This window comes from Myotis lucifugus, unplaced genomic scaffold (genome assembly GCF_000147115.1).
Source record: "Myotis lucifugus unplaced genomic scaffold, Myoluc2.0 scaffold_56, whole genome shotgun sequence".
Taxonomy (NCBI): Eukaryota; Metazoa; Chordata; class Mammalia; order Chiroptera; family Vespertilionidae; genus Myotis; species Myotis lucifugus.
The window spans coordinates 3959561-3987552 of record NW_005871104.1 but is presented as its reverse complement, the minus strand read 5'-3'; the positions used below and the strand labels follow the sequence as shown (position 1 = coordinate 3987552).

At 41.2% G+C, this 27992-nt stretch overlaps 1 protein-coding gene across 4 annotated transcripts in view; it reads right to left on the bottom strand.

The window, feature by feature from the left end:
• The window catches only part of GEMIN5 (gem nuclear organelle associated protein 5), a 40041-nt gene that overhangs the window by 8174 nt on the left and 3875 nt on the right, over positions 1 to 27992 (bottom strand). For 3 of the 4 annotated variants that reach the window (XR_002829373.1, XM_006089090.3, XM_014456152.2), the window contains exons 4-22: positions 26590 to 26741; positions 26262 to 26381; positions 24145 to 24274; positions 23103 to 23268; positions 21610 to 21822; positions 20618 to 20703; positions 17511 to 17593; positions 16399 to 16535; positions 14125 to 14198; positions 13305 to 13486; positions 12522 to 12661; positions 11165 to 11336; positions 10070 to 10300; positions 8580 to 8693; positions 7885 to 8010; positions 6134 to 6232; positions 5600 to 5737; positions 4263 to 4410; positions 213 to 332 (exon numbers count right to left, since the gene is read on the bottom strand). Coding sequence is in view for 3 of the 4 variants with exons in the window: in XM_006089090.3 (XP_006089152.1) it covers positions 213 to 332; positions 4263 to 4410; positions 5600 to 5737; positions 6134 to 6232; positions 7885 to 8010; positions 8580 to 8693; positions 10070 to 10300; positions 11165 to 11336; positions 12522 to 12661; positions 13305 to 13486; positions 14125 to 14198; positions 16399 to 16535; positions 17511 to 17593; positions 20618 to 20703; positions 21610 to 21822; positions 23103 to 23268; positions 24145 to 24274; positions 26262 to 26381; positions 26590 to 26741 (2631 nt within the window). In the remaining variant the exon portion in view is untranslated. The remainder of the gene's footprint in view (positions 1 to 212; positions 333 to 4262; positions 4411 to 5599; positions 5738 to 6133; positions 6233 to 7884; positions 8011 to 8579; positions 8694 to 10069; positions 10301 to 11164; positions 11337 to 12521; positions 12662 to 13304; positions 13487 to 14124; positions 14199 to 16398; positions 16536 to 17510; positions 17594 to 20617; positions 20704 to 21609; positions 21823 to 23102; positions 23269 to 24144; positions 24275 to 26261; positions 26382 to 26589; positions 26742 to 27992) is intronic. The other variant, XM_006089091.3, reaches the window with a different exon arrangement.

The following is a 27992-nucleotide window of genomic DNA, read 5'->3' as shown; positions in this document are numbered from 1 at the left end:
CCTAAAAGAGATTTCTTACTGCTACTGGGGTTTCTTGAATAGTTATGGTGATATACATACCTACCAAGGAGGTAGATCTTGATGCGTCTTACCAAGCTGGTTTAATACACATATGCTTTTTTGTTTTCTAGACACTTGACCTCCACCTCTAAGCTGATCACTCTCAGTCTGCTCTTCTAGGTCTGGTGCACTCCTGTCTCCCCCAGACTTACCATTTAGCAGCTACAGCATAATGACCGTCTTTTTCAAGGATGGCTCCCCAGCTGAGGTACAGGTCCTTCAGGATCGGGTCCTCAGGGCGCAGTCGGGCCTTGGCAACTGCAATAGCCTCCCTAGAGGCAAGAACAGATAATTAGCCAATCTGAAAAGAAAAGGCTTCTAGGTGAGGGGCCCCTAGGAGGGGCTGCAAGATAGGACAAACCATCCCCTTTGTGGTGTTCCTACTTCTTATAAAAAACGAAGTTCCTGCATACACAGGAAGCTAAGACCACATGCTGCACTCAATTCTTCTCCCAGGTCAGCAGATTCCTGGGGTCCCCAAGGCCCTTTCGGGTGGATGGTCTGCCTGTGGAGTGGCCTTACTCTCTGTCTCACTGCTTGCTTCACTAACAAACTCACTTTTATTCTAAACTCTAAAAAACAAACAAAACTCCACCTGTTTTAACAATGATGCTTAGAGGTTATTTGCCTTTTCTCGCTGTGTTGACATTTGCACTGATTGTGCAAGAGCAATGGAGGATAACTGCTGGCATCTGAGCAAGAATCAAGGTAGTGACCCTTGTGGTTTAAAAAGAGAAAGGTCCATGTCCTTGATGAAGCAGGAAAAATGAGTTAGAAGAGATGAAACAACTGGAACTTAAGGGGAAGGAAGAAGCTGTCCAGAGAAAGAGCTCCAGAACTTCCCTTAGGGATCCTATTGAGTCTTTGGCTAAACCCAAAGCCATGCATGTGTGGGAACCTCCTTAAGGCAGGACAAAGAACAGTCAGGGAATAAATCCCTGAGCTTACTCAGGGCTTGGGGACTTTTGAGTTTTGACCAGCCAGACATGAAAGTTCTGATTTACTGAACATATGAGGCATTCAGTAAAGACACCAGAAGGTAGGAGGACAAACTAATTCCAGAGTATGGATTTCTTTAACCTGTCCTAAGAAAAGCTTCAAAACAAGCCATGAAAAGATCAAGCTGATCCGCAAGCAACTTTACTGCTTGCCAAAACAGAGTTCAACACTCTTAAAGCAGTGATGGCGAACCTTTTGAGCTCGGCGTGTCAGCATTTTGAAAAACCCTAACTTAACTCTGGTGCCGTGTCACATATAGAAATTTTTTGATATTTGCAACCATAGTAAAACAAAGACTTATATTTTTGATATTTATTTTATATATTTAAATGCCATTTAACAAAGAAAAATCAAACAAAAAAATGAGTTCGAATGTCACCTGACACGCGTGTCATAGGTTTGCCATCACTGCTCTAAAGGAAGAAAAACAAAGAGGATAAACAGACGTCTCACCAAAGCCATCATATCAAATGGCTAAAAATCAGTGATGGAGAAAGTACTGAAAATAGAGAAAAAATACATAGTTCCTATATAACAAAGATAAGGGGAGGATGAAGAGGGCAAAATGGGTCAAATATATGGTAATGCAAGAAACTTGAGTACACAATGGATGTGGTATTTGAAGTTGTATAGTTGAAATTTATATAATGTTATTTATCAGTTACCTCAGTAAATAAAAAAAAAGAATAAATGCAGAAGAGTCATGTCAAAAACAATGCAAGCCAAGAGAAAGACAACTTTTGAAGTACTGAAAGACAGAAGCAGTGGATGGAATCTGTCACCAGCAGAACCACACGACAGAAAAAAGGTGAAGTTCTTTAGGTAAAGAAGGAATTGACAGCAACTGGAAACTCAGATCTACATAAAAGGATGAAAAGTGCTGGAAATAAGTATGTGGGTAAATGTAAACAAATGTTTAAAAATGATTAAAAAACGTTTCAACAGTAGAAAGAGTAGGAGGAAGGAAAGAAATATGGTACTTGTAAGAAGTGGTATATTATTTAAAGGTAAACTATCATAAATTAAAAATGCTCATCCTAAACCCTTGGGTAATCATTAAAAAACAACAAAGGAATCCTATTAATAAAAGCCTATGTGGCAGTGACGGCCTCACGCCATAACAAGCGATCACCAGGCGGCTGTGTGCTCAGTGGGTGTGCGCGGGTGGGCGGGGCTTGATGCTGCGAGCACTGGTGTGGAGGCAGGTCCTATGGCTCCGTGTGGTGAAGCCATGTGTCCCGTGGCTCCAGCCTACCTCTTTGGGGCAATCCATCGAGGAGCCCCAGGTGGGTGGGCGGGGCCTACCTCTTTGGGGCGATTGATCACGGGGCTCCCACATTGTGAGAGGGTGCAGGCCAGGCTGGGGGACCCCCCTCCCGATAGTGCACAAATTTCATGCACTGGGGCTCTAGAATAACTAATAAGCCAGTATCCTATATAATAAAAGCCTAATATGCTAAGTGTCCAGTCATCCATTCAACCAATGAAAGTGTAATATGCTAATTATATACTAAGGCTGCTCAACTGTTCGCTATGACATGCACTGACCACCAGGGGACAGTCAACTGATCGACCAGTCACTATGATGTGCACTCACCACCAGGGGCAGATGCTCTGACTGGTAGGTTAGCCTGCTGCTGGGGTCCAGCTGAGCAGGACTTAGTGAGAGGCCGGACACGCCCTGGAGCCCTCCCTCGGTCCCTACCCAGCTGGCAAACCTCCCGCGTCCCTCCACAGCCATGATCGTGCACCGGTGGGGTCCCTCGGCCTGGCCTGCGCCCTCTCTCAATCTGTGACCCCTCAGGGGATGTCGAAGAGCCGGTTTCGGCCCAATCCCACAGGCCAGGCCGAGGGACGCCCCCACACTGGTGCACGAATTCATGTACTGGGCCCCTAGTTAGGGATAAAAACAAACAAACAATATTCAGTTGATCAAAAAAAAAAAAAAAAGCAGGAGAAAATGAAGAAATAACAGACAGCACAAATAGCAGGTTGGTAGATTTAAATCAATCATACCAATACTTACATTAAATGTAAATGGCTAAACATTCCAATTTAAGGAAGAGACTATCTGATTTGATAAAAAAACAAGATCCAACTATATGCTGTCTATAAGAAAGATTTTGCTCTTTTTGTTTGCTGGCACTTATATATGTAGTCTTGCGCCCCATTATGATGTTTTAGTCAATGATGGACTGCATATATGATGGTGGTCCCATAAGGACTATGATTGCCTAGTGACACTATAGCCATTATAGTCACAGTGCAATGCATTACTCACGTTTGTGGTGATGCTGGTGTAAACAAACCTGCACTGCCAGTTGTTTAAAGTATAGCACATACAATCACTGCAGTACATAATACTTGATAATGATAACAAATGGCTGTTACTGGTTTATGTATTTACTGTACTTTTTATTATTACTTTAGTGTACTCTTTCTACTTATAAAAAAGTTTGCTGTAAAATGGTATGCCACGTTATACTTGCAGAGGCCTCATACATCTGGTGCTTACCTCGTCTCTTGATTACACTATTTTCTGTGCTTGTGCTTGATTTAATCTCATGTTTTGTATAGTAATGTGCTATACAGGTTTGTAGCCTAGGCTATACCATATAGCCTAGTAGATGTGTAGTAGTCTATACCATCTAGGTTTGTGTACATGAACTTGATGTTCACAAAATGATGAAATTGCCTAATGACGCATGAATGTCTCCCCTGTTGTTAAGCAGCATGAAACTGGTTACTTCTAGAGAAGGGATGAGGACAGAATTGGGGAAGAGCAATTCAACTAAATCTTAAATATTATACTTAAAAAACAACAACAACTGGGGCATATGGAGAGCTTTTGGGGTGTCTGGGAGATTCCGTCTCTTCATATATGGAGCTAAAGAAGGGAGTTCCTCTTTTAATAATCCGTTAAGCTGTTCATTTGTCTTACGCTGTCTTCTCTATTTGTGTTAAGTAACAAAGTAAAGAAGCTTACAAAAGTAAAGTTTAAAAAGATCAGTGGCGTATAATGGTAAAAGTTAACATTTGTTAAGTATAGGTGGTAGGTGCATTGATGTTTGTTAAGCTGGTATACATATATTTCTGTATGTTTCACATGTTTTAATTACTGTAAAGGTTTTATGCTAGAGCTGTTAAGTAGATTAATTTCACGGTATGTCCAACTATTAGTTCAACTGTAGGATTATACAGACCTGTAGAAATGGTGTGACTTGAGCAGCTCCACAGCTTCATACACTTTGTGAATAGAAAGTAGGTGAGAGGCAGCCTTGACATACTGTTCCTGAAAACACAACTGTTTGGCAAAAGCTTCTACAGCCCACAGCCACACATGGTAGCCAGCTTTAAAAAAAAAAAAAAAAAGTGGTTAAATAAGAAGCAAGTTTAAGGAAAAGCATGTACATATGGGTTGAAAATGCCTTTTGTTACTGTATTAAGTAGAAAATTTAGGTAATTCAATCGCCACTATAGATCATTTGCTTCACCTACTCCTCCCCACACCCACATAAATTGTTTCTTTGATTATATAATAACACAAAACTAAAAAGGTACCAAAAGTATGGAAGTCAGGGTAGTGGTTACTCTTGTTGGCGTGTGGATGCTGATGGAAATAGAGCATGAGAGAAGGGTACAAGTAATGTTATGTTTCTTGATATGGGTGCTGGTTACAAGGGTGTATTCAGCTTGTGAAATCCATGATACATTTATGTACACTCTGTGTGTGTGGTGTCCCATCTCTATATATAAAAGCCTAAGTGACCGGCCAACCGGCTGGTAGCTATGGTGAGCACTGACCACAAGGGGGCAGACACTCAATGTAAATGTAGGAGCTGCCCAGTGACAACTTTGCAGAGTGCCCTCTCGCACTCCGGGAGCCCAATCCCTGCAGGCCAGGCCAAGGAACTCCACCGGTGCATGAATCCGTGCACTGGGCCTCTAGTATTGAATCCGTGCACTGGGCCTCTAGTATTGAATAAAAAGCTAAAAAGCTGGGCATGGCATAAAAGGTTTCCTTGTTATCCTAGCATCTTCCCATCTATATCGTCCAATCCTTTCCTCAGAGATAACCATTATTACTAGTTTCTTTTGAAAACTTTGGAAATATAGTCTATGAATACACAACGACACATGTGTAAATATAAATGACAGAGTATTAAATATTCTTTTGTGCATCTACACCTTGCTTTTCACTTACTATACTCTGGAGTTCTGTTCCATATTAGAATGCACAGAGCTGCCTCATTCTTTTGGTATCTGTAGGAGTTTCTATTGTACAGATGTAACCAGTCTCTCTGATGGACACAGAAGTTGTTGCGATCTTTTGCTATTACAAATAATGCTGCAACAATAGTCCATGAATATTTATCATGTTGTACGTGTGCATACAGTTCAATTCCTACAATTAGAACGGCTGAGTCAAGGGGGATGTGCATTTTAAATTTATTAGAAATGGCCAAATTATCCTTCAAGACACTACCCATCTGTAGTGGGCATCCTAGAGAGGATAGAGCGTTAGTTGTAAAGAACATACCCACGGGCGCCATAGCCACGAGATTGTCTGTCAGCTCCCCTCTGTCTGCTGCAGTCTGGAGAACACCTTTTAGGTCTCCTTTCCAAAGCATAAGCTGGTGATATAACTCAGGGTGGCCATTTTCCAAGTGACCCTTTCCTATATGGAAGAGAGATAATGTTTAGAAGCTGTTTCAGAAACTCTGTCTACACTAACTTCTACAAAAAGAAAGGCAGGATAAAGGAGCAACAAACGCCTAGAATACGCAGTCACTCGCTGATGGGGAAGTCACCTCCCAGAGCGTTCACTCAGTCACTGGTCCGCCCATTCACTGTTACTCAGTCACTCAGAGTGAGCACTGTATGTTATGTTTAGGGTCTTATGACAGAAGCAAGGGATCTGTAAGTATGCAAACTGGGGAGCTCAAAACCTAGTTAGTTGGCATGTAAAACCAACCATGACAAGGCCCCAGGATGGTAGCCATAAAAGAGGTGTGTGCAAAGCATTAGGGAATCATAAAGCTGGAGGGGACTGTGTTGACTGAATGTGCCTCACCTTCAACCTCCATCATTCTGTACAGGGTAGCCCTGTCTGTGAACAGCCCCAGGTGAAATCTTTCCTCAAGATCGGCAGACACGTCCTCATTTAGCTCTGCTAATTCAAAAGACAAAACAAAATCAGATGAAGTGATTACACAGGGTACTGTTTTCTGCCTAAATACTTCCGAATGTTATGCCCAGACCCTGAGAGAGTCCTATGTCCTTGTTTACCCTAACAGAGACAAAGGTAGCAAAATAGGAAAATATATACAGTGTGTGAAATTCAGCTTGGGCCAATCCAATAAGACAATTTAGTTTATAGATTGCTCAAAGAAAGATTGGGGGAGGGTGGGAAGTAATGTAAAAAGCCAACCCAAAATATCACATGTAATGCAGTAAAAACAAAAAAACTGTCAAGTGAAGAAATGCCCTTAATGATCACCAGGATCTACCACAAAGGAATTCGGAATTCATTCTGTTTTTAAAGAAGTCAACTGAGTAATTTCCCAATAAGGGAAATAATATAAAACTATATGGTTAAGCCCTAGCTGGTTTGGTTTAGTGGACAGAGCATTTGTCCCAGGTTTGATTCCAGTCAAGGGTACATGCCCGGGTTGCGAGCTCAATCCCCAGTAGGGGACGTGCAGGAGGCAGCCGATCAATGATTCTCTCTCATCATTGATGTTTCAATCTCTCTCTCCCTCTCCCTTCCTCTCTGAAATCAATAAAAATATATTTAAAACAATCAAAATAAAACAAACTATATGGTTAATTGTGTAAGTTATAAGAAATCATCATAAAGTCCCAAAATGGGGGCTATGTATATAATAAGAGCATAAAATATCTCTACAGGGAGACAAAATGATAGTAATGTGGAATTGGGGAGAAATGGAGGAGTGGGTGTTAGAGGTGGGAGACATATTTACTTTCTATTTATACTGTGCATTCCTTTTTAACATGTAAAATTAAAAATTAAAAATATACAACTGCTGCAATATCAAAATAAAAGACATTAGATGAGGCTTTGGAAAATTAAAACCAAAAACTACTTTGTAAAAAACTTCCATTAATTTTTCTTAAAGGAACTGCCATGTTGTGATATTTCCAATAAGCAAATAATTTTGTTTCTATATGAAGATGCTGTTCATTCATGCTGTGATATTTAAGCCATCATACCAATTCTAGCACAGAGATGGCTGGTAACAATCCTATATAATAAAAGGCTAATATGCAAATCGACTGAACGGCGGAATGACTGGTCACTACGACGCACACTGACCACCAGGGGGCAGGCGCTCAATGCAGGAGCTGTCCCCTGGTGGTCAGTGCGCTCCCACAGGGGGAGTGCCGCTCAGCCACAAGCCGGGCTCACAGTTGGTGAGCGCAGAGGCGGTGGCGGGAGCCTCTCCCACCTCCACGGCAGCACTAAGGATGTCTGACTGTGGACAAGAAGCAGGCCTAAGCTGTCAGTTGGACATCCCCCGAGGGCTCCTGGACTGCGAGAGGGCGTAGGCCAAGGTGACGGATCCCCCCCCTTCCCCCAGTGCATGAAATTCATGCACTGGGCCTCTAGTTTGACTTATAATAAAAGCAGAGCACTGGGGAGTGTTGACAGTGGTTAGGATTAGGGTTAGGGTCAGGGTCAGGAAAGGGAACTTGGCAATGGGGTGTGGGGGAGGGAAGAATGGAAAAGAATGTAGAAATACACACAATTTTGGATATTTGTTTACACATTCATTCAACAAATAAATAAGTGTATTTTTGTACCTTTGAAGTGTTTTGCAGTTGCTAGTACCAAACAGTCCTGATGAAGCTCCTCTTTGGACCTGTGGTCCAGGCTTGTGCTCAGTGGAAGCATGGAACGGGCTTTTCGCTTCTTGATTACTAAGGCTTCTGAAAGGTAACAGAAGTACAGGCTGTCTGAAGAACAGCAGATCAGAAACACCAACTGAATGCCCAGTTGTGTGAATGTAACCTACTGGAGGATACCGCTGGGCAAAGAAAGTCCCTACTATTATAAAGAAGCTTTCAAATTACATTAGCTCGAGGCAATGTTCACAGCACACAAACATGACCCTGTGAACATGTGTGAAGCAGTATCAACTGCAAAACGACACTTCATCAAGTACTAAAAATGTTCTAGAAAGTATGATCCTTCCTGGCTGGTGTGGCTCAGTTAGTTGGAGCGTCATCCCATGCACCAAAAGGTGGTTGGGTTCAATTCCCAGTCACTGCTTGCGGAAGGGGGGCATGATCGATGTTTCTCTCTCTCTCTCTCTCTCTCTCTCTCTCTCTCTCAAATCAATAATCAATAAGCATGACTCAAGATTGAGATATAATCAAAACACAAGTGTTTAAAACTTAAAAGCAACAACTAAAACCCCACACTTCTGAGTTTTCAGTTGCATGGGACATTTGATTGAGGATGCTTTAACAAAGTATTTTAATTAGTAAATACCAACCTGGCTTGTCTTTAGGTGGTTCCTTTTTCAGTGAAGTGACTTTATTATTAACGATGACTTTTGGCTTTTCCAAGCCTAAGGAAAGTGGAGGGCATATAACTGGTTCTCTAGAAACTACATCAAGAAAAAAAGTTTGGATGAGAACAATGCAGAATCCAGTTCTTTTTGAAAATTAAGAATTATACCAGACTTAACAGTGCATTTTATCTATTACCCAAAATGTGAGATCAAATACTTTGCAAAGGCAGCATGGGTGGTTTCGCTTTCTCAGCTCACACACTGTGTTCCGGAATTTTCTAAGTTTATTGCTTCTAACTTTGACTAATTAATCTAAGGAAAAGTTACAAGCTTCTAGCTTCCACAACTTTACACCATAGGCTCAAAAGTTCCCAAACTTTGCTCAGGTGACAAAGGATATTACATATTTAGATAACAAAGTACTAATTGCATATTTAATTACACAAATAAGGAACAACTTTACTAACAGAAAAGATTCATGTATGTGATATGGAGTCACAATCCTGAGCCTACCACAACCATGAACTTAAAACAAAACAAGCTGCTGATCTACAGGGGTAAAGGATGTTTTTCATGCAGTCATTTTGTAATAAAAAGGTATTTTGATGAACCTAAAAAATAAATCCATTACACTTTTAGTTCTTTATTTACCCAAACCACAGGTCCAACAGCCTTGGGATGGAGAGGGTCAGGGATGACTTTGTACCATATATTTTAGCCACTTTAATGCTTTCACATCAAAATACTGTTTTAGAGTTAAACACGATTCACAGCTTCTATTTATATTGTTTGCTATTTAGTCATTCATTTCAACAGGTAACAGCCTCCAGAATTTGAAGGTAAATATATAAAAGAATTAAAGGGTTAAAATTATATCCCTTGACCTTTCTTCCCATCAATATCTGTGGAAGACTGCTTTATTAGAAATTAGTGATGGAGCCCAGAAAAGCAGTTTTGTAAGAAATCTGAGTGCTGTCACTATAGTTTAACAGACTGAAAGAACATCATCATCATTCATAAATTTTTTTAGGAAAACACCACCAGGTGGAAACAAGTAGGAAGAGCGAAAGCTTGCAAGTTCCCAGAGCGGTGGTAGCTTCTAGGTCAGACATTTGTATCCGACAGTGGTTTCTTTCAATACATGTGGATGACGATGTCAGCTGTCAGAACTGTTCCCATGTAAATACTCCCTGGCTCTACTTTGTCCCACAGGCTTACCTGCCCAAGCTGGGGAGAAGTTTCTCTACAGAACTTTGCTATTTCCACCCCAATCATCCACTAAATCCCCTCTAAAACTTCAAAGGTGTTTAGAGGCTTAAAGATGCCCTTTGATAAACCTAACGTAATTTCCAAAAGCACCAAAAATACCACCCAGGTTAAGGAGTTGGGAAACCAGGTAGGTCAGAGGCAGAGAAGTTTCTGGTCACGACTCTGGTCCTAGAGAGTGGGTGACATGGGACTCGGGCACATACCTACGGAGGCGACACCACAGGGTAACTCTGGCTCTCGGGCTTCCTCTTCTCCCTCCTGGTCGGACACGCTGCCATTCTCAACAGGCCCCGCACTCTCCCTGACGCTCTCTTCTTCATTCCCATCGTACAGCTCCTGCTTGACAGACACTCGCGAGGTGAGCTTTTTCTTCTTCTTGGGCTTTGGCTTAGGTTGAGAGAGCCTTTTTTTCTCTAATTCAATACTTTTCTTGCCTAGAGGAATAGCAAAAAAAGAAAAAATATATATATATATTTATTGCTGGTTAAAAGCACCCTCGGAGATCATCTCCAGACCCTCATTACCCTTTTTGGATAGCATTCTTACCCTCCCCCTTCCTCCACAATGAATGTTTAGTTACATTATCCAAATGTTAACCAAACCCTTCTGGGATGTCATTAAATCAGAAATACTACGGTCAGTTAACCCTGAATACTTCAGTGTGTGTATCCCCCAACCGTGGACATTCTCCTCCATCATCACAGCACAACCATTCAAATCAGGAAATTAACACTGACACGCTCCTACTGTCTACTCCACACATTTCAGTCAGGTTTCACTAGTTTTACCAAGCATGGCTCTTACAGCAAAAGGCATCCACACTGTACTTGCTTGTTATGGCTCTAGTTTTCTTAAGCTTGGAACAGGCTCGGATTTCTTCTGACTTCAAACGTTTTTTTAAAGGGCTTTTTATTTTTTTAAATATATTTTTATTGATTTCAGAGAGGAAGAGAGAGGGAGAGATAGAAACATCAATAATGAGAATCATTGATCAGCTACCTCCGTAACACCCCCTACTGGGGATTGAGCCCAGAACCTGGGCACGTGCCCTGACTGAATTGAAACATGACCTCCAGTATTTAGAAATCAAGACCTGGGTGCCAGGAATACTTGTACTACTTGGGCGCTGTCCTCAGGCTCCCCAGGGCTGCCTTCCTTGCATAGGCTCCAACGCCCTGCCACACGGTTGCAGCTGCCCTGTGTGAATGTCTTCCTCGCTTGCCCCCGATCAACTCAGTTACTGAGAAAGGGAGACAGGGAAGAAGGCAAGCATTTCTGGGCTCCAAGCTCTGACTGACCTTGGGGAGGCCGGGAATGTTCTTGCATGGAAGCGAGCCATTTGTACACACAGAAGTCATCTGCTCCTGAGTAGATGCAGTCTGGATCCAAGGGGGACCACGCCACGCAAAGCAGCCGACCTCGATGTCCTCGGAAATTGCATAGAGGCTCTTCCTGGAGGGCATCCCACACCTAAAGCCAAAAATCACATAACAGAATAGGCAATTTCTGGTTATTCTATTATTCTGGGGGATAAGAAAAATAATACTTTAAAGATCTGTGCACACTTATTTCCTCTTGTGATTTGTAATTTCTTCTTAAGAGTTCAATTTCAGAGAGTGCTATTTCCTGTGGGGGTGATTTTGAGCAAGCTTCTAACGGTGGCCTACGGATTTCACCATCCCGGAGTAGTACTGTATATCTATCTATATAAAACCCTAATATGCAAATCGACCGAATGGCAGAATGACCAGTTGCTATGACATGCACTGAGCACCAGGGGGCAGACGCTCAGTGCAGAAGCTGCCCCCAGCCCGCAGCCCCTGACTGTGTCGCAAGCGGCAGTGCCAGGCCAGCCAAGGCGGGTGCGAGCGGGGGCCCCCGATTACCCTGTCAGCCACCCCACAGATGGGCCCTGGGTCTAGGGACCCTACCCATGCATGAATTTCATGCACCAGGCCTCTAGTTATAAAGAGAATTCTAACTCAACCTACCCTGCACGTGTGTGCATACTTGGGGTTCTAACTTCTCACAGGTGATTCTTTTGTCCCCAAGTACCTGGGCAACTGAAGCAGTGTCCTACCTGCTTCTTTCTTTAAAAATTTATTTCAGAGAGGAAGGAAGTGGGAGAGAGAAACAGACACATCAATGATGACAGAGAATCATTGACTGGCTGCCTTCTGCACACCCCCTACTGTCTCATGAGATAGACATCCACCACAGATACTGCCCTCCAGTTCCCAAGGTCTGTTTTGGTTCTGATACCTGAAACTCCTACCTCATAGTTCAGGCTTGGCAGCTCATCTTTACTTTTTAGAACTTGGAGATTTCTGACTTACCATTTTATTATTAAAAATTGTTTTTCACATCAATTTATAAGTCCATCATACTGACAGTGATAAGTTAGAATGAAATCTTAAAATCAGAATTTAGCTAGTTTCTATTAATACTTTCCTTTTCATCTAAGTAAAAAACAACAACCCAATCATAGCCCGACAAGGGCCGGGAATAAAACTAAGATGCCTCCTAGAACTCAGAAAATCCCTCTCTGTAGAAGGTAACAGTGAGGGAAGGGAAACGCACACAACTGGGGAAAAGAGGAAAGAGTTTACATTAGAGTACCCAGTGAGGAACCCACTCCCAGAGACGCAACAGTACCTGAGCTGTGCCATCATAGGAAGCAGATACCAGCCTTCCATCGTGGTGTGGGCTCCACGCCAGACTGGTAATCTTGGCTGTGTGCCCTGAGAGGGTCCGGTAGGGCTCTGTAATGGTCACTGGAGATTCAGGATTGCTCTCTACAAGGCAAGGGGAAAGGTTGTGAGAATAGGATGCAGTGAAACGTGAATGGGATGTGCGTTGTGTGTAAAGTACTCAAACACTACAGGAAGGTGGTATAAACTGGAACAGTCTTTTTGGAGAGCCACTTGGCAATAACCATTCTTTAAAAAATCTGGAGAAGCCCTGGCCACTATGGTTCAGTGGTTAGAGCGTCAGCCTGAGACTGAAGGGTGGCGGGTTCAATCCTTGGGCCCAGTTGGAAGGCAACCAATCGATGTGTCTCTCACATCGATGTTTCTCTCTTGCGCGCGCTCTCTCTCTCCTCTACCTCCTTCCCTTCCACTCTCTCTAAAAATTAATGGGAAAAATATCCTCCGGTGAGGATTAACAAAACAAAACAAAAAAACTGGAGAAAACACTCAGCAAACTGATAACATGGATTATTATTGAGGGATGATATTACGGGAGGAACTTTATTTTCTTAGTTACCATATATGTCATATTTGAAATTTTTCTTATTTTAAATAAGATGAATATATTACTTTTGCAAACAGAAAAAAATAAGAATAACATTTATTTTAATAGTAAAAAGGTATAGAGACTGGAATGGAAAGTAGCTGAACAGAGGATCGCACCCCCAGTATAGAAGAAACCAGTTACCTATGACAGCCTTCAGGTTGTGCACATAAATGACGGCATTGTTGGACCCGGAGGCCATCAGATAGCTCAGCTCTGGCTGGCTGCTATGCTCATGATGCCAGCTGATGGTATTCACGAGCTTGTGATGCTGCTGGATGGTGCAGATCAGTTTCAAGTTGGGAACCTGAAATATTTCTATTGATCTGAAATAAGAAACACATCAAGACATGGAGATGGATAATAAGTTTACAGTTAACGCAAACAGGCATCTCCTTCACTCCCTCAGTCAAGGAAAGGTGAAGTGGAATAGGATAACCCTATCTATCACTCTCTTAGAACCAGGGGCAAAAGGTTGTCTCTCAAACAAGTATTTCAGCTTTAAAAAAAATCCCCAAACTCTCTGAAAAGTGTTTATCAGGCTCTTGTAATAGACAGTGCTAGAGAGAAGCTAAAAGAAGAAGGAATGAACCAATGGCTGAATTAGGATTATGTTACTCTGAACAACATGGAAAGGGCACGGTGAGACCTAAAGAGGACTTACGCCTGGGCTTCATTTTAAAAAATGAAGGGGAATTTAGGCAGTTCAGTGCAGGAGATGAGCGTTTTGTAAAGCATCAAACAGTCAAACACTGAGTAGGCAAACACTCCTTGGAATAAAAATATCCAACTTATTTTGTAATTTTCAAAGATGCAGAGAGCTCCTGGATCATTCACAGACATCAAGGATATCAAATACAACTGGGCTTCCCCAGCTAACATTACAGGTGGCATCAGCCAGCTTGCAATCAAATATATGTGCAGTTACAAAGTGGTGTTTTTTTTTAAAGAAACAAACACATACCCGTCTTCATTGCCAAGAGCCATGATTTTGCCATCTGCTTTCCAGCTGATCTCTGTGTGTACAGGCAGTTTGTACTAGAAAGCAAAATAAACCAATCTTGACTAAAAACATTGTTCCTCTCTGCATATAGCTTATAAACCAATGATGACAGCACTAGAGAAAAAATCCCTAGAGTTTAAAAATCTTCTAATTATACAATAGCCATTCTTATAAATAATCTATATAATAACCAAAGAATTACTAAGAGCAAATGTTCTGATTATAATTTCTTTTTTTAAAGATATATTTTTATTGATTTCAGAGAGGAAGGGAGAGGGAGAGAGAGAGAGAAACATCAATGATGAGAGAGAATCATTGATTGGCTACCTCCTGCACGTCCTTCCACTGGGGATCAAGCCTGCAACCCGGGCATGTGCCCTTGACTGGAATGGAACCTGGGACCCTTCAGTCCACAGGCCGACTCTCTATCCACTGAGCCAAACCAGCTAGGGCTAATTATAATCTTAGTTGGGACAAAAAGAGGCCAGTAAATACTAAATGTCTACAATGTCTAACCTTGTGAAATGAGCTTCATTAAAAACAATTTTATCCCACAATGAAGAATGAAACATATCTGCTGGCTTGGACGACATAGGGGTCATGGTCTCCTTAACAAAAACCATACACCCTGCCCTTGCTTTCTTCTATCCCTTTAGTTTCTTTTCATGTTGGTCACCAAGGCTGCTGGGTCCTCTTCTTGTCTCTTTAGACCAACTCATACATGCCCACAGCTGCTTTTTTTTTCTTTTTAAGCATGTTTTTATGAATTTTTAAAAAATATATTTTATTTATTTTTTATAGAGAGGAAGGGAGAGGGATAGAGAGTTAGAAACATCGATGAGAGAGAAACATCTATCAGCTGTCTCCTGCACACCTCCTACTGGGGATGTGCCTGCAACCAAGGTACATGCCCCTGACTGGAATCGAATCCGGGACCCTTCAGTCCGTAGGGCGACGTCCTATCCACTGAGCCAAACCCATCAGGGCTTTATGAATTTTTTAGAAGGGAGAGGGACAGAGAGATAGAAACATTGATGAAAAAGGAACATTATCAATCCGCTGCCTCCCACACGCCCCCTACTGGGGATCAAGCCCACAACCCGGGCATGTGCCCTGACTTCGAAGTGAACCAATGACCTCAACCACTGAGCCACACGGGCCAGGCACCCACAGCTTTTTTAGCTATCATAAAGGGATTCTAAATTTCCATTTGCAGCCCAAACTCCTTGTATGAGTTTCTGATCCATACATTCAGCTGCTACAAAACCCAAAGCTCACTGGGAACAGGGATCTGGTCTCTATAATCATTGTTGAATCTTAATGTGCAGATAATATACAGAAGACAGTGGAGGAATGTAGTCAATAAAAATAATTCAGTTTATGATTAAATGTTATTTTTATGCTAGCCATACAAGAACAATGAGCAACAATAAAAAATGCTCATTTGAAAGAATAAGGAAATCTCAGCATTTAAGATTTCACTTCAAAAGATAGTTCTGGCACAGACATACTGATGAGATAGAAAGCAAATGTGATTAAATGCAGGAATCTGGGTCAAAGATAACAGGGAATTACTTTTGCAGCTTTTTAATAAATCTATAATTACTTCATTAAAAAATTAAAAACAAATGATGATTCTATCTTGAGCAAAATACCCCGCAGCCACACGTGGATGCCGTCTTACCAAGTTATTTTACCAAAGCCTCACTCTGGATGAACTGGCTGGCTGGACAAGAATGCTCTATATCCAAGAACTGAAAGTTTACAATAAATCACCAATGCAACTGAGATAAAACATTTTGCTGTTAAGTTCCTTGCTTTACTCAAGGATAAAGAATTCTAAGATATGTGTGATAACTTATTAATTCACTGAGTTTTTTTTTTTTTTTTTAAATATATTTTATTGATTTTTTACAGAGAGGAAGGGGGAGGGATAGAGAGTTAGAAACATCGATGAGAGAGAATCATCGACCAGCTGCCTCCTGCACATCTCCCACTGGGGGTGTGCCCGCAACCAACATACATGCCCTTGACCGGAATCGAACCCGGGACCCCTCAGTCCGCAGGTCGACGCTCCATCCACTGAGCCAAACCGGTTTCGGCAATTCACTGAGTTTTTAAAGAACATCTAAGAAGTCTGAGCATAACAGATATCTCTAATAATGGCATTTATTATGTAAGATGGAAAATCAAGATACAGAGATCAAGAGAAGACTTTAAACCACAAGAACTTACTTTGATTGAATTGGTGTCTCTGATGAGTTTGTTGATGTCAAAAGCCTCTCCATTAAGCTTCCAGGGGTTATGCTGTAAGACAAGCCCCTCCCCTCCACAGCTGTATAAAGTAAGGGAAGGTCTGTCTCCTTCTCCTCCTACATGAGACAAGAAAGCTTAGCAGTTTTGCATTCCACCAGCCAAAGCACCACCATACCATACTATCAATTGTTTTAATACACTGTAATAAAGCCACAGTTCTTTGCATCTGAACCTAGTTGGTGGGAGTAAAAGTAACAACGGTATACTAATAATTCTACATTAATATCTATAATGTAACATATTTGTTTTAAGCATTCTTCTGACATTCAAAATAGTATGGGGTGCCAAAGCTGGAATCAGAAAATATGTTCTCAAAGTTTTTGAATTTTTATATTTTCTTTCAGAAATAAGTACTCTACTCTTTGGGCATTTAAATATATGGAGCTGCAGGAATGTCTATGACTAACTATAAGGAGCAAACTTCCTTAGTGTTACAGCAATCCTCTTGTTGATTTTTAAGAAGCAAACAGTAGTTGTGATGGCTTTCTGTAAGGGCAAGTTTTACTCTCACCACTGTTAGAACTCTGCCTGACACGAATCAAGGAAAGTGAATGAATGAAAGATGATTGCAATGCTGTTTGAGTTCTGATGGTTTACACCATCCTCTCTATGTAATGCAGTTACTATGGAAATTTACAGATGTTTCATTATAGAAGAGTAAGAAAACCAAAGATTTTTGCTGAGCACACTCATTTTGAAAGATATTCTGAAGGAACTATCACTTTAGGAATAAGAAAGAGAAAGACAAGGCTGAGGAAAAGCCTAGAAGAGGAAAAGCGTCAGAATACAATGCAAGGCAAAAAGAGGTCACTTGAGAATCTCAGTTTGCTTTAGAGTTTAGGGAGGCTTGTTCTGGGTGAATGGTTTCTGACCTTTCACCCAGCACGTCTGCCCTCACAGACCCCTGGCTACATAGCAGCCAGCATAAGCAGTCACTGCACTGGAATATTTAGGACTCTTGAATATCCGAGGGTTAAACTGTAAGAAAGAGAATACTCTTGCATTTGTAAGAAAATGGCTCCGACACTTACCAAGTGACAGGGAAGGTATTGGTGGCCCCCAGGCTAAACTATACACAGTCTTCTTATGGTATGTGCTGGAAATCTGTGGAGGTCTAAGAGAAGGGGGATTACAAACAGAAAGATTTAAACAAAACGGCACAGTGGAAATAAACACTTTTTCCTTGTAAAAGGTTCCTATTATAAACTTATTTGCTGATATTAGAGAAAAACAATTTAACAGTACCCTTCTCCAAATAGCTGATTTGTAAAGAAGCAAATACTTAAATGACATACCATGTAATGATATCTACTAACAAAATCAGTAAGTCGCAAATACACTTTAAACACAGAAAAAATGTTATCTCCCTCTCCCCACCCAACCCGCTCATCTGGTCAGTTTATAAACATTTTCCCCATCTCTCCCTCTGAGTTGCCTACTTTACTTAAATGTCAAATATGTTAATATTACTGTAGTTATATAGCAGTGTAAAGGCCATCCCAGTGAGAGGCAGATAGGACTAGATAGAAAATGCAAACTGCTTAGCACAGAACTAAAGCTACTGCTAAGCATACACTATCACCATGCAAATGTCTCCACCTCACAGTCCAGTAAAAGACTAAATGTAGTTTTAGGTTTACCCTGTCTTTAATACCACATTCTTAAACTAAGAGAAGGTTTTAGATAGATTTCAAAGTTTTTCATTGTTTCTTTTTTAAAGAAACCTTGGTCTCAAAAGTGTTTCTTACGGTTCCTGTGGTGGTTAATAATATGTGAGGTGTCAGTTAAAGGCAGGGTGGTTATTACCTTCAGTGCATACTAAATTCTTTGTATGACTTTAGAATTCCAAGATTCCGGAACCTATGGCTGAACTAGCTGTTGACTTATTTACTTCCATGTGTCTGACATATTGTTATTATTCTAATAATTCTTTTTTAAAAATATATATATTTTATTGATTTTCTACAGAGAGGAGTGGGGAGGGTCCGGGGGGGAAAGGTCCCCGTGTCCTTCCCCCACCCCCGCTTTCTCTCCCCTACCCCCGGGCGCCAGAGAGGAAGGGAGAGGGATAGAGAGTTAGAAACATTGATGAGAGAGAAACATCGATCAGCTGCCTCCTGCACACCACCTACTGGGGATGTGCCCGCAACCAAGGTACATGCCCTTGACCGGAATCGAACCTGGGACCCTTCAGTCCGCAGGTCGACGCTCTATCCACTGAGCCAAACCGGTTAGGGCACATTGTTATTATTCTAGACAATAAACGAAAATTTCTTTGGCTAAAGGAAACAGAATAGCAGCTCTGGCTGAATGCCTAAGAATAATTTGTCCACAGCAACATCCTTCCCCCTAATCATACCTTTTCTAGTGTTATATAGTTTTATTTTCTTAGATGTTTCTTTGAAATAGTTTTTTTTTTTTTTTAAAAACATTTTTTTAAACATATTTTATTGATTTTTTACAGAGAGGAAGGGAGAGAGATAGAGAGCCAGAAACATCAATGAGAGAGAAACATCGATCAGCTGCCTCCTGCACGCCCCCCACTGGGGACTTGCCGGCAACTAAGGTACATGCCCTTGACCGGAATCGAACCCGGGACCCTTGAGTCCGCAGGCCGACGCTCTATCCACTGAGCCAAACCGGTTCTGGCTGAAATAGTTTTTTGAGAATTAAAAATGGTAGGGAGGGGGAATTGGAGCCCTGGCTGGCGTCGCCCAGTGGTTAGAGCATCGGCCTGCACACCAGAGGGGGTCACAGGTTGGATTCCGCAGGTTCGAGCCCCACCCCCAGTCAGGGTAAGTGCCGGAGGCAGCCAATTGACGTGTCTCTCTCACATCCATGTTTCTCTCTTCTCTCTCTCCCCCCCCTCCCCACTATACTGCCCTCTACCCTCCCACTCTCTCTAAAAAATTAATGGAAAAAATATCCTCGCTCTTTGGGTGAGGAAAAAAAAAAAGGAGAAAAATAGTTAACTACATGTAGATTACACATAAGTACTTAAATAATCGCAAAAAGGTTAGCACCGCAGTATAATAATTCTCACTTGAAGCAAATAATGTACAACAGAGGTAGGCAAACTTATCTTGCAAAGGGCCAGATAGTGAACATTTTAAGGCTTTTTGAGCCATGCTATCTCCGTCACAAGTAGTCCACTCTGCTGTGGTACTATGAAAGCAGCCCCAGACAAGATATAAACAAATGAGGATGGCTGGGTTCCAATAAAACTTAATTTAATTTGCATATGGCTGGACATTAGGTCATACTATAGAACTACTATTTAAAAAATCGAGGGAAAAGGAAATACTTTATATTCCCACAAGTCAGAACCACCATAACCTGAAAATTATTTATTTACTTATTTTTAAAAGCGAGAGAGGAAGGGAAAGGGAGAGAAAGGAGAAACATCGATGTGAGAGAGAAACATCAACTGGTTGCCTCTAGTATACACCCCGACAGGGGACCGAACCAGCAACTTGGGCATGTGCCCTGAGTGGGAATCGCACAGGTGACCTTTTTGTGCACAGGATGATGCTCAACCCACTGAACCACACTGGCCAGAGCTGAAAAAATACATTTTTATTTATTTATTTATTTATTTTTTAAATATATTTTATTGATTTTTTACAGAGAGGAAGAGAGAGAGATAGAGAGTTAGAAACATCGATGAGAGAGAAACATCGATCAGCTGCCTCCTGCACATCTCCTACTGGGGATGTGCCTGCAACCCAAGTACATGCCCTTGACCGGAATCGAACCTGGGACCTTTCAGTCCACAGACCGACGCTCTATCCACTGAGCCAAACCGGTTTCGGCTGAAAAATACATTTTAAAATTAAACCTTGAGTTTTAAGCCTCAGTTTCAGAGCCACACACTCTCACACGCACTCTCTCTCTCTCTTAATATAAAATAGTATATAGTAAAGATTGTTCTTATTATAATGGCAAATTCTGAAAACTGTAACAAATAATAGTCATTGAACAGTCAAACGGTCATATTCCTAATCAGGAAGAAGTTCAGAACCAGACTCCTAAAGATGCTTCCAGGCCAATTTTGATGCATGTCCAGGTTTCTGAACTCAAACTCCATCACTGACATTTTGGTCAATGGCCTAAACAAAGAATCATCTCTTTCTCTTACTTGTTGGAGTAGGTGTCATACAATCCCACTTTTCCGTCATCAGTTCCAAAAGCTAAGCAGCCTTCCTTGGTTGGGTGCCAGCACAGCTACAAAAAAAAAACATGAGGAAAGAGACAGACTGTAATGGGAATTCTCAGATTATCCTTCAGGCATTTAAATGGAAAACTTTCTTGCTCTTGGTGTCTTCTAATTTTACAAATTCTCGTTATTTAAAAGAGAAACAAAGAAGTATTAAAAACAAAGTGAGAGTTACCGGTAATGTCACCCCCAAAACACCCCATTGCCAGTATTGAACTTTTTGGTGAATAATCTTACAATATATGCAATTGAAAAAAACAAAAATAGATTCAAACATATAAATGATGTACATGATACACTGTTGAGTGGGGATAAAAAATGCCAGAACAATTTAGAAAATATGATCCTAATATTAAAATTTTGAAAGACACATCACAAATTGTCAACAGTAGTTCAATGGATTATGGAAATGGGTGAATGGAGTGGAGAAACATTTATTGCTTTTAGACTAAATGGCCACAACAGAGGTCTCACTTTAGAAAAAAACAAAAAAATTTATACATGTGGTTTTATAATGTGCTTTCTGTGTTTTGTCATTTGCATTCTTCGTGAGTCATTACCATCTTTTCACATAAAATAAAGATCTGCATTGTCATTTCTAATAGTTTGATACCATTCCATGTGGTCATAATTAATAATTATCTTCCATGAATGCACATCCAGGTTATTTCTAATTTCTTACTATTATAAAACATGGTAACTTGAACAAAGCTTTAACTTTAAATCCTAAATTTGGAGATAATGGGTTTGTTTGGAGAGAATCCTTCACTTTCCCCAATTGCAAACTCTATTGAAAATACCCTTGAACAACCTGTGATTCTCAACAGAGTTCATTTAAATGAAAAGGTATTCTCTAAAAGAGAATTACTGACTTGAAAATAAGTTCATAGTAAGCTCAAAGACAGCATCCGTACCGCTGTAACCTTGGACTTGACACCCTGCCAAAAATTTTTCACATCATAGTTGTTCTTTATGGAGATTGTATTCCATACACGGATCATGCCATCTCCAACGCCTATGGCCAAACAGCCTGTGTCCACAGGAGAGAAAGCCAGGCTGTAGGCAAAGCCACCGAGGGAAGGCAGGGTCCAGCAGCACTCCAGGGTGGCCATGTCCCAGCATTTTACCTGAAAAGATGAAAAGTTAAGGCCTAAATATAAAAAAGATCAGAGAAACAGGAAAAGGAATCAACATTTCAAATAGGATGGGTTTAGAGAGTAAACAAAGATAGTGTAATTTAACTATTCTAATAGGGATTGGAAAAAGCATGCCTTAGAAAAAACACACCCAAAAACCCAATAATAAATTGTAGAGCTCAGAGGGATCTTAGCATACACTTATTCCCAGAGATGTCAGGTGAGCTCTGAGCCATACAATTAATCAACCAGAACCAGGCCTGCCACTTACAAGGTCAGTGGCCTTCCTACTCTATTGTATTGGCACATCAGTGATTTCCTCATTTGGCACGCCTTAGAAAAAACACCCAAAAAACCAAAATAAATTGTAGAGCTTAGAGGGATCTTAGCATACATTTATTCTCAGAGATGTCACGTGAATTCTGAGCCATACAATTAATAAACCAGAACCAGGCCTGCCACTTACAAGGTCAGTGGCCTTTCTACTCTATTGTATTAGCACATCAGTGATTTCCTCATTTGGCAAACTCTAAGCAATAAAGATGGTCTCAAGATACTGGAAAAAATCAGTGTTATCTCAAAAAGCAAAATATCGCCCTAACCGGTTTGGCTCAGTGGATAGAGCATTGGCCTGTGGACTGTGCCTTGGTTGCGGGCACATCCCCAGTGGGGAGTGTGCAGGAGGCAGCTGGTCGATGTTTCTCTCTCATCGATGTTTCTGACTCTCTGTCCCTCTCCCTTCCTCTCTGTGAAAAATCAGTAAAATATTAAAAAAAAAAAAAAGCAAAATATCAGTATCATACCGATAGGAAGAGCAGTGCTAAGTTTTTAATTGTAACTTGTGTAACAGAGGGACTTGGGAGAAAAAGTTTATCAAATGAGCCTAGCTTCACGGCAAAGAGTAAGGCCAAACTCTTAAAGCCAATTCTCCCTTAGAGAGATTTCACCAAGAGCAGATGATTCTGCTACCGAACTATAGACAAGGATATAATAAAGCCAAAGCATGATCTCACATATCCTTCCCTGGACACATCTACTCTTCTTTATCACATCTGCTTCAACAAAAAGGCATCTTGGTGGTTCCTCCCCTGCCCCCTACCTCTCTGCTGTTACTGTATTTAGTGCCAAGCGGTAACAGTAACTGAAATAGGAACTGGAGGTAAGGTGGGGTATGAATGGAACTGACGGCTGGTTTGAAAAAGCCCTCTAATCCCATGTAAGCCATAAATCACCGCTTTTCCATGCTGAACACAGGAATAAGCTGTCCTTACATCTCTGTCCATTGATGTGGAAAGCAGCAGCTGTTTGTCATCCTCAGTTTGCAACGGACATAAATTAAACACAATTCTTGAATGATTCTGCCCTTCTGCTGAGGCACTAAAGAGGGTATATTTCCGTCTCCAAGACTGAGTGAGATCCCACAGCAGCAATTCACCTCTGCGAAGGAAGGACAGGCATTAGTTCTCTTTCACAAGCCCTTTGAAAAGAAGAGATACTGGGCCGGAGCGTGGGCCCAGTTGCAAATTTCTGTTCATTGTTCCTATAAGTAGAGAACAACTCTGAAGTATGCACAGGATATCTCTGGAAGCACACACAAAAACAAGGAGTCAGTCCTACGGGAAGAGGAACCAAGTAGCTGGAGGAATCAGAGGCAGAACGGTACTTTATCATAGCTTTCCTTCTTTCTGCACCATAGGACTATACTGGACTACCTTTTGAACAGATTTTCCTAACAGCTTTAATTAGGAAATGCCAAAGGCTTTAAGATATAATATCTCTTTTTTGGGTCAGTGAGGGTGGCAGGGGGTAGGGCCATGACTAATGTTTTGGTGAGATTTCTATATGCTTTACCTGTATTATTTCATTTAAAAGCAGGGCCTTTTCTGTTAAATTCACTTTATTATCTCAAGCAACTAAAAGCTGATACTCAAATTTTGTTTACTGAATGGCTCTAATCATCCTAAGAGAAAGGAGATACTATAACCTCCTCTTTTTATATGTGAAGTAACTGAAGCTCAGAAAAGTGAAGGGTCTTACTCATGAACACACAGCAGGTAAGTCACGGGCTGAGTCTGAAATTCAGTTCTGCCTGACTTCAGAGTCCATTCTTACCCACCAGGCTATACTTATCTGATCTTTTCACAACTCTCTTATCACACAACACAGATATCGATCCCATGATTTTTCCAATACAAATGGCCTATCATAATATAAGTCTCAGCCACTGCTTTTTCCATCTGCAAGTCTAGGAATTCCTGAGGCTAGAGAAGAAAACAAAACATGTCAAAGGGCACGACCAGGAAAAAGACTTACCCAAAACAGCTAGATACCAGCTGTGTTGGCTGATCCCGGGGCCAATGGAGTGTCAACCAAAGGCGCTCCTTAACAGTTGGGTCTACCCCTCCTCTTCTCTTCAGAAAGGGCAATTTCAAAGTCATCACACCTGCAGATTAGCATAAAGTCATTAGCAGCTAACAATGCAGTAACCCCCTCTATCTGCGGCTTCAGTAACCTGTGGGCAGCCATGGTCCAAAAACATTAAACGGAAAATTCCAGAAATAACAATTTCTGTTTTAAATCGCACACTGTTCTGAGTAGTGTGATGAAATCTTGTGCTGTCCTGCCCTGAACACGAATCATCCCTTTGTCCAATGTATCCATGTTGTATGTGCTTCCCACCCGTTAGTCACTTAGTAGGTGATCCGACAGACTACCGTGGTCTCACAGTGCTGTGTTCAGGTAATCCATTTTACTTAATAATGGCCTCAGAGTCATTCACATACTTATTACAGTATGTCATTATAATTGTTCTATTTAATTATTATTGTTTTAAATCTCTTATTGTGCCTAATTTATAAATTAAACTTTATTACAGGTATATATGAATAGGAAAAAACATAAGTCTATATAGGGTTCGGTGCTATCTGAGGTTTCAGGCATCCCGTGGAACTCTTGGGACCTATTCCTCTCAGATAAGACGGAAGTACTGTATAGTTTGTGGTTTAGAAGTTTGTTAGTTTGGTTACTTAGGATTCAGACCTCATTTCTCCTGGTAACACTATTATGCTTAGTGGTTAACACTAGTCTAGCTAATTTAAATCAAAGCTTTTACAGGCCAAGGAAGTGAGTTTCCGACTAGAACTGAGCACCCAGGTGGTAACACAATCTGATTCTCCAAAGTTGGCAGGACAGAGGGTGGGATTCCTTCTTCTAGCTGTGAAGAAATCCAACGAAGGCGACAAAGCTGGCATTGACATGTGACAGGGAAGTCCCTCCACCCCGGATGCTACTAACCGGTGGTTCTTAGTTTCTACGGAGTATCAGAACCACTGGTGGGATTTCTAAAATTCATAAGCCGGGGCCCAACCCCAAGAGATTCTGATTCAGAAAAATTGAAGACAGTTGTCCATAACTGTATTATTTATTTTTTTATTCTTCAGCATCATTAAAGTTTAGAAGTTACTCTTCTGGATGGATTCTTAGCTTGATGTTATCCCTACTTGGGAGAATCAGCCAAAGTATGTCCAAAAGCCATCCACAAATCCTAAAACATTCTGTTTCCCCAAATTATGCTAATAGCTACCACTGACTAAGCCCTAACTATGCTACTTGCTTTACATGCACAAATGCATTTGGACAGATGATAAAACTTCTATGGTTTAAGTAGAGAAAACAGACTGCTATAAAGTGAAAGTTTTGATTTTTACTATACAGGTAACATCCACTCTGCCTGGATCTTCTCTCAATCTTACGGTAAAAGTTCTGCTCAAAGAAATGCTTAGGAAAGCTGAATGACTGAGCTTCTACATTTAAATATGCACGTCTCTAGTGGGTGTATATTATTTATTCTGCATCTGTGCATTAAAAGTTCTTACTCTAGCCCTAGCTGATTTGGCTCAGTGGATAGAGCATTAGTCTACGGACTGAAGGGTCCCAGGTTCGATTCCTGTCAAGGGCACTTGCCCAGGTTGTGGGCTCGATCCCCAGTATGGGGCGTGTAGGAGGCAGTCAATCAATGATTCTTTCTCATCATTGGTATTTCTATCTTTCCCTCTCCCTTCCTCTCTGAAATAAATAAAAATATGTATTATTTTAAAAAGTTCTAACTCTAGTGATCTTTTCCATTCCTCTGATCAAGGCCTTGTCAAGTTCCAATATCCCCAGCCTCAACAAACATCTTATCCCCCATGCCACAGAGCGACCCTTCTATGAATGTAACAGAAACCCTCGCCTCCAACACCAAAGCCAGATGTTGGGAGCACAGAGTTCTAGTCTAGGCTAGGTTGGGAAACAACTTTCTGCATAGAAAAGTAAAGGAACCGCTTTTGACAGATGACATACTCTCAGTACAAGGCAGAATAAACAACTTATGCCTCTCCTGGACCAATCTAGGTTATATCGCAAAAGAAATGATCAAACATCGATCTTACCTCGGCCTCGAGAGCAGCTCCAGATTCGAATGGTCTGATCTTTGCTTCCAGTGGCTAAGTAGCAGCCTTTTGTTACTGGAGTTTGTGCTATAACTTTCCCATTAGGAAGTTCAGGTTCTTCTAGGATAGAGATGGTAATTTTGTTACACGAAACAGGCACTTATCTCAAAGAAAAAATAGTTTGCAAGGGTTCCAGGATCTTAGCTATCAGCTTTCATATATCTGATCTGCAAAAGTCACATTTTAAATATAATTCAAACGATACAATTCTACACATTGTGTTCCTTAGCGCTAAAGAATACAGAACCCTTCCTTAAGTGACGGCTACCTGAATTTTCCTCTTGATTTATGGGTAAACAGTCTTCCCCAGGCAGAGGACACCAGGCTATGGAGTGGATCTCATCATCATGGCCCCGAAGTCTGTGAATAACTTCTCCTTTCTTGCTGATGTCAATTATAACCACTATGCCATCCTTGTAGCTGAAAAACAAGTTGGAAAACATTTTGTTTTCCAGTAAAATTTTGCCTTAGGAGTTATTGTGCATTTTTAAAAGTTAAGTGCATTGGGAGTTGGGGAGAAGAAGACAAGAAACGATTAACTTTGTCCTTTTTCTAAAGTGTTCATTTCATGCTTCCTGATTTTTCAAATCCTCCTCCACGATCAATCTTGTAATAGTAATAGTGCACGTTACCTGGCACAAAGCTCAAACGGGAGTGTGCTTATGTTCTAAGTTCTTTTAGGGGCCCAGCAGTTCCTCTAATTACACTCAAAAAACTCCTTCTTTATACCAGCAATCCTGCTTTTCCAACTAGAAATTTAACAAAAGCTGCAGAACTCTTAATTCTAGATCTGGGTATTCCAAGGCTATATCATTCAGTGAGTTCAAAAGAGGCTGAGGAATTCTAACAGCTTTTTTTTAAGTGGTAAAGTATTTCAGACACAAAGTATCTACCACTCAGACTAAGAAAAAAACAATTATCAATACAGTTGAAGTCCTCTGAAGTCCTCACCCAAACTCTGTCCCTCTCTTCCCTAGAGGGAAATTGCTATTTGTGAATTTTGTGTTACATCATTCCTAGCCTTTCTTTGTTTACATTCCTAAATAAAATACATAATTATTTTATATACTAGAGGCCCGGTGCACGAATTTGTGCATGGGTGGGGTCTCTCGGCCTGGGTGGCAATCGCCCAGTCCCGATCAGCCCCGAGGGGGGGGGGGCGGGGCGGCGGCGGGCGGGACCTGCTGTGGGAGCGCACTGACCACCAGGAGGCAGCTCCTGCGTTGAGCGTCTGCCCCTGGTGGTCAGTGCACGTCATAGCAACTGGTCGTTCAGGCTTTTATATATATAGATTTTAAAACTTCATATAAATGATATCATGTGGTCTCTTTCTGCAGCTTGCTTCCTTAACTCATTCTATTCGTGAGTCAGCCATGTTGGCACATGTAACTGTTCCTGGCCAGCCATTTATACTGTTGTGTAGTCCTCCATCATCTGAATATACCTCAACTTTTTAATTCCTTTTCCTTTTGAAGGGCTTACATTTTTAGCTATTACAAACAAAAAATGCTGCCATTTATGTTCTTATACACACCTAAGACAATTTCTGGTTTGATGCCTAGTAATGAAACTGTCAGGACGTAAGATATGCACCTCTTTGCTTTACTAAGAAATGCAAAGCTGCTCTCCAAAGTGTGTGAACCTATTTGCATTTCCTACCTAACAGATACT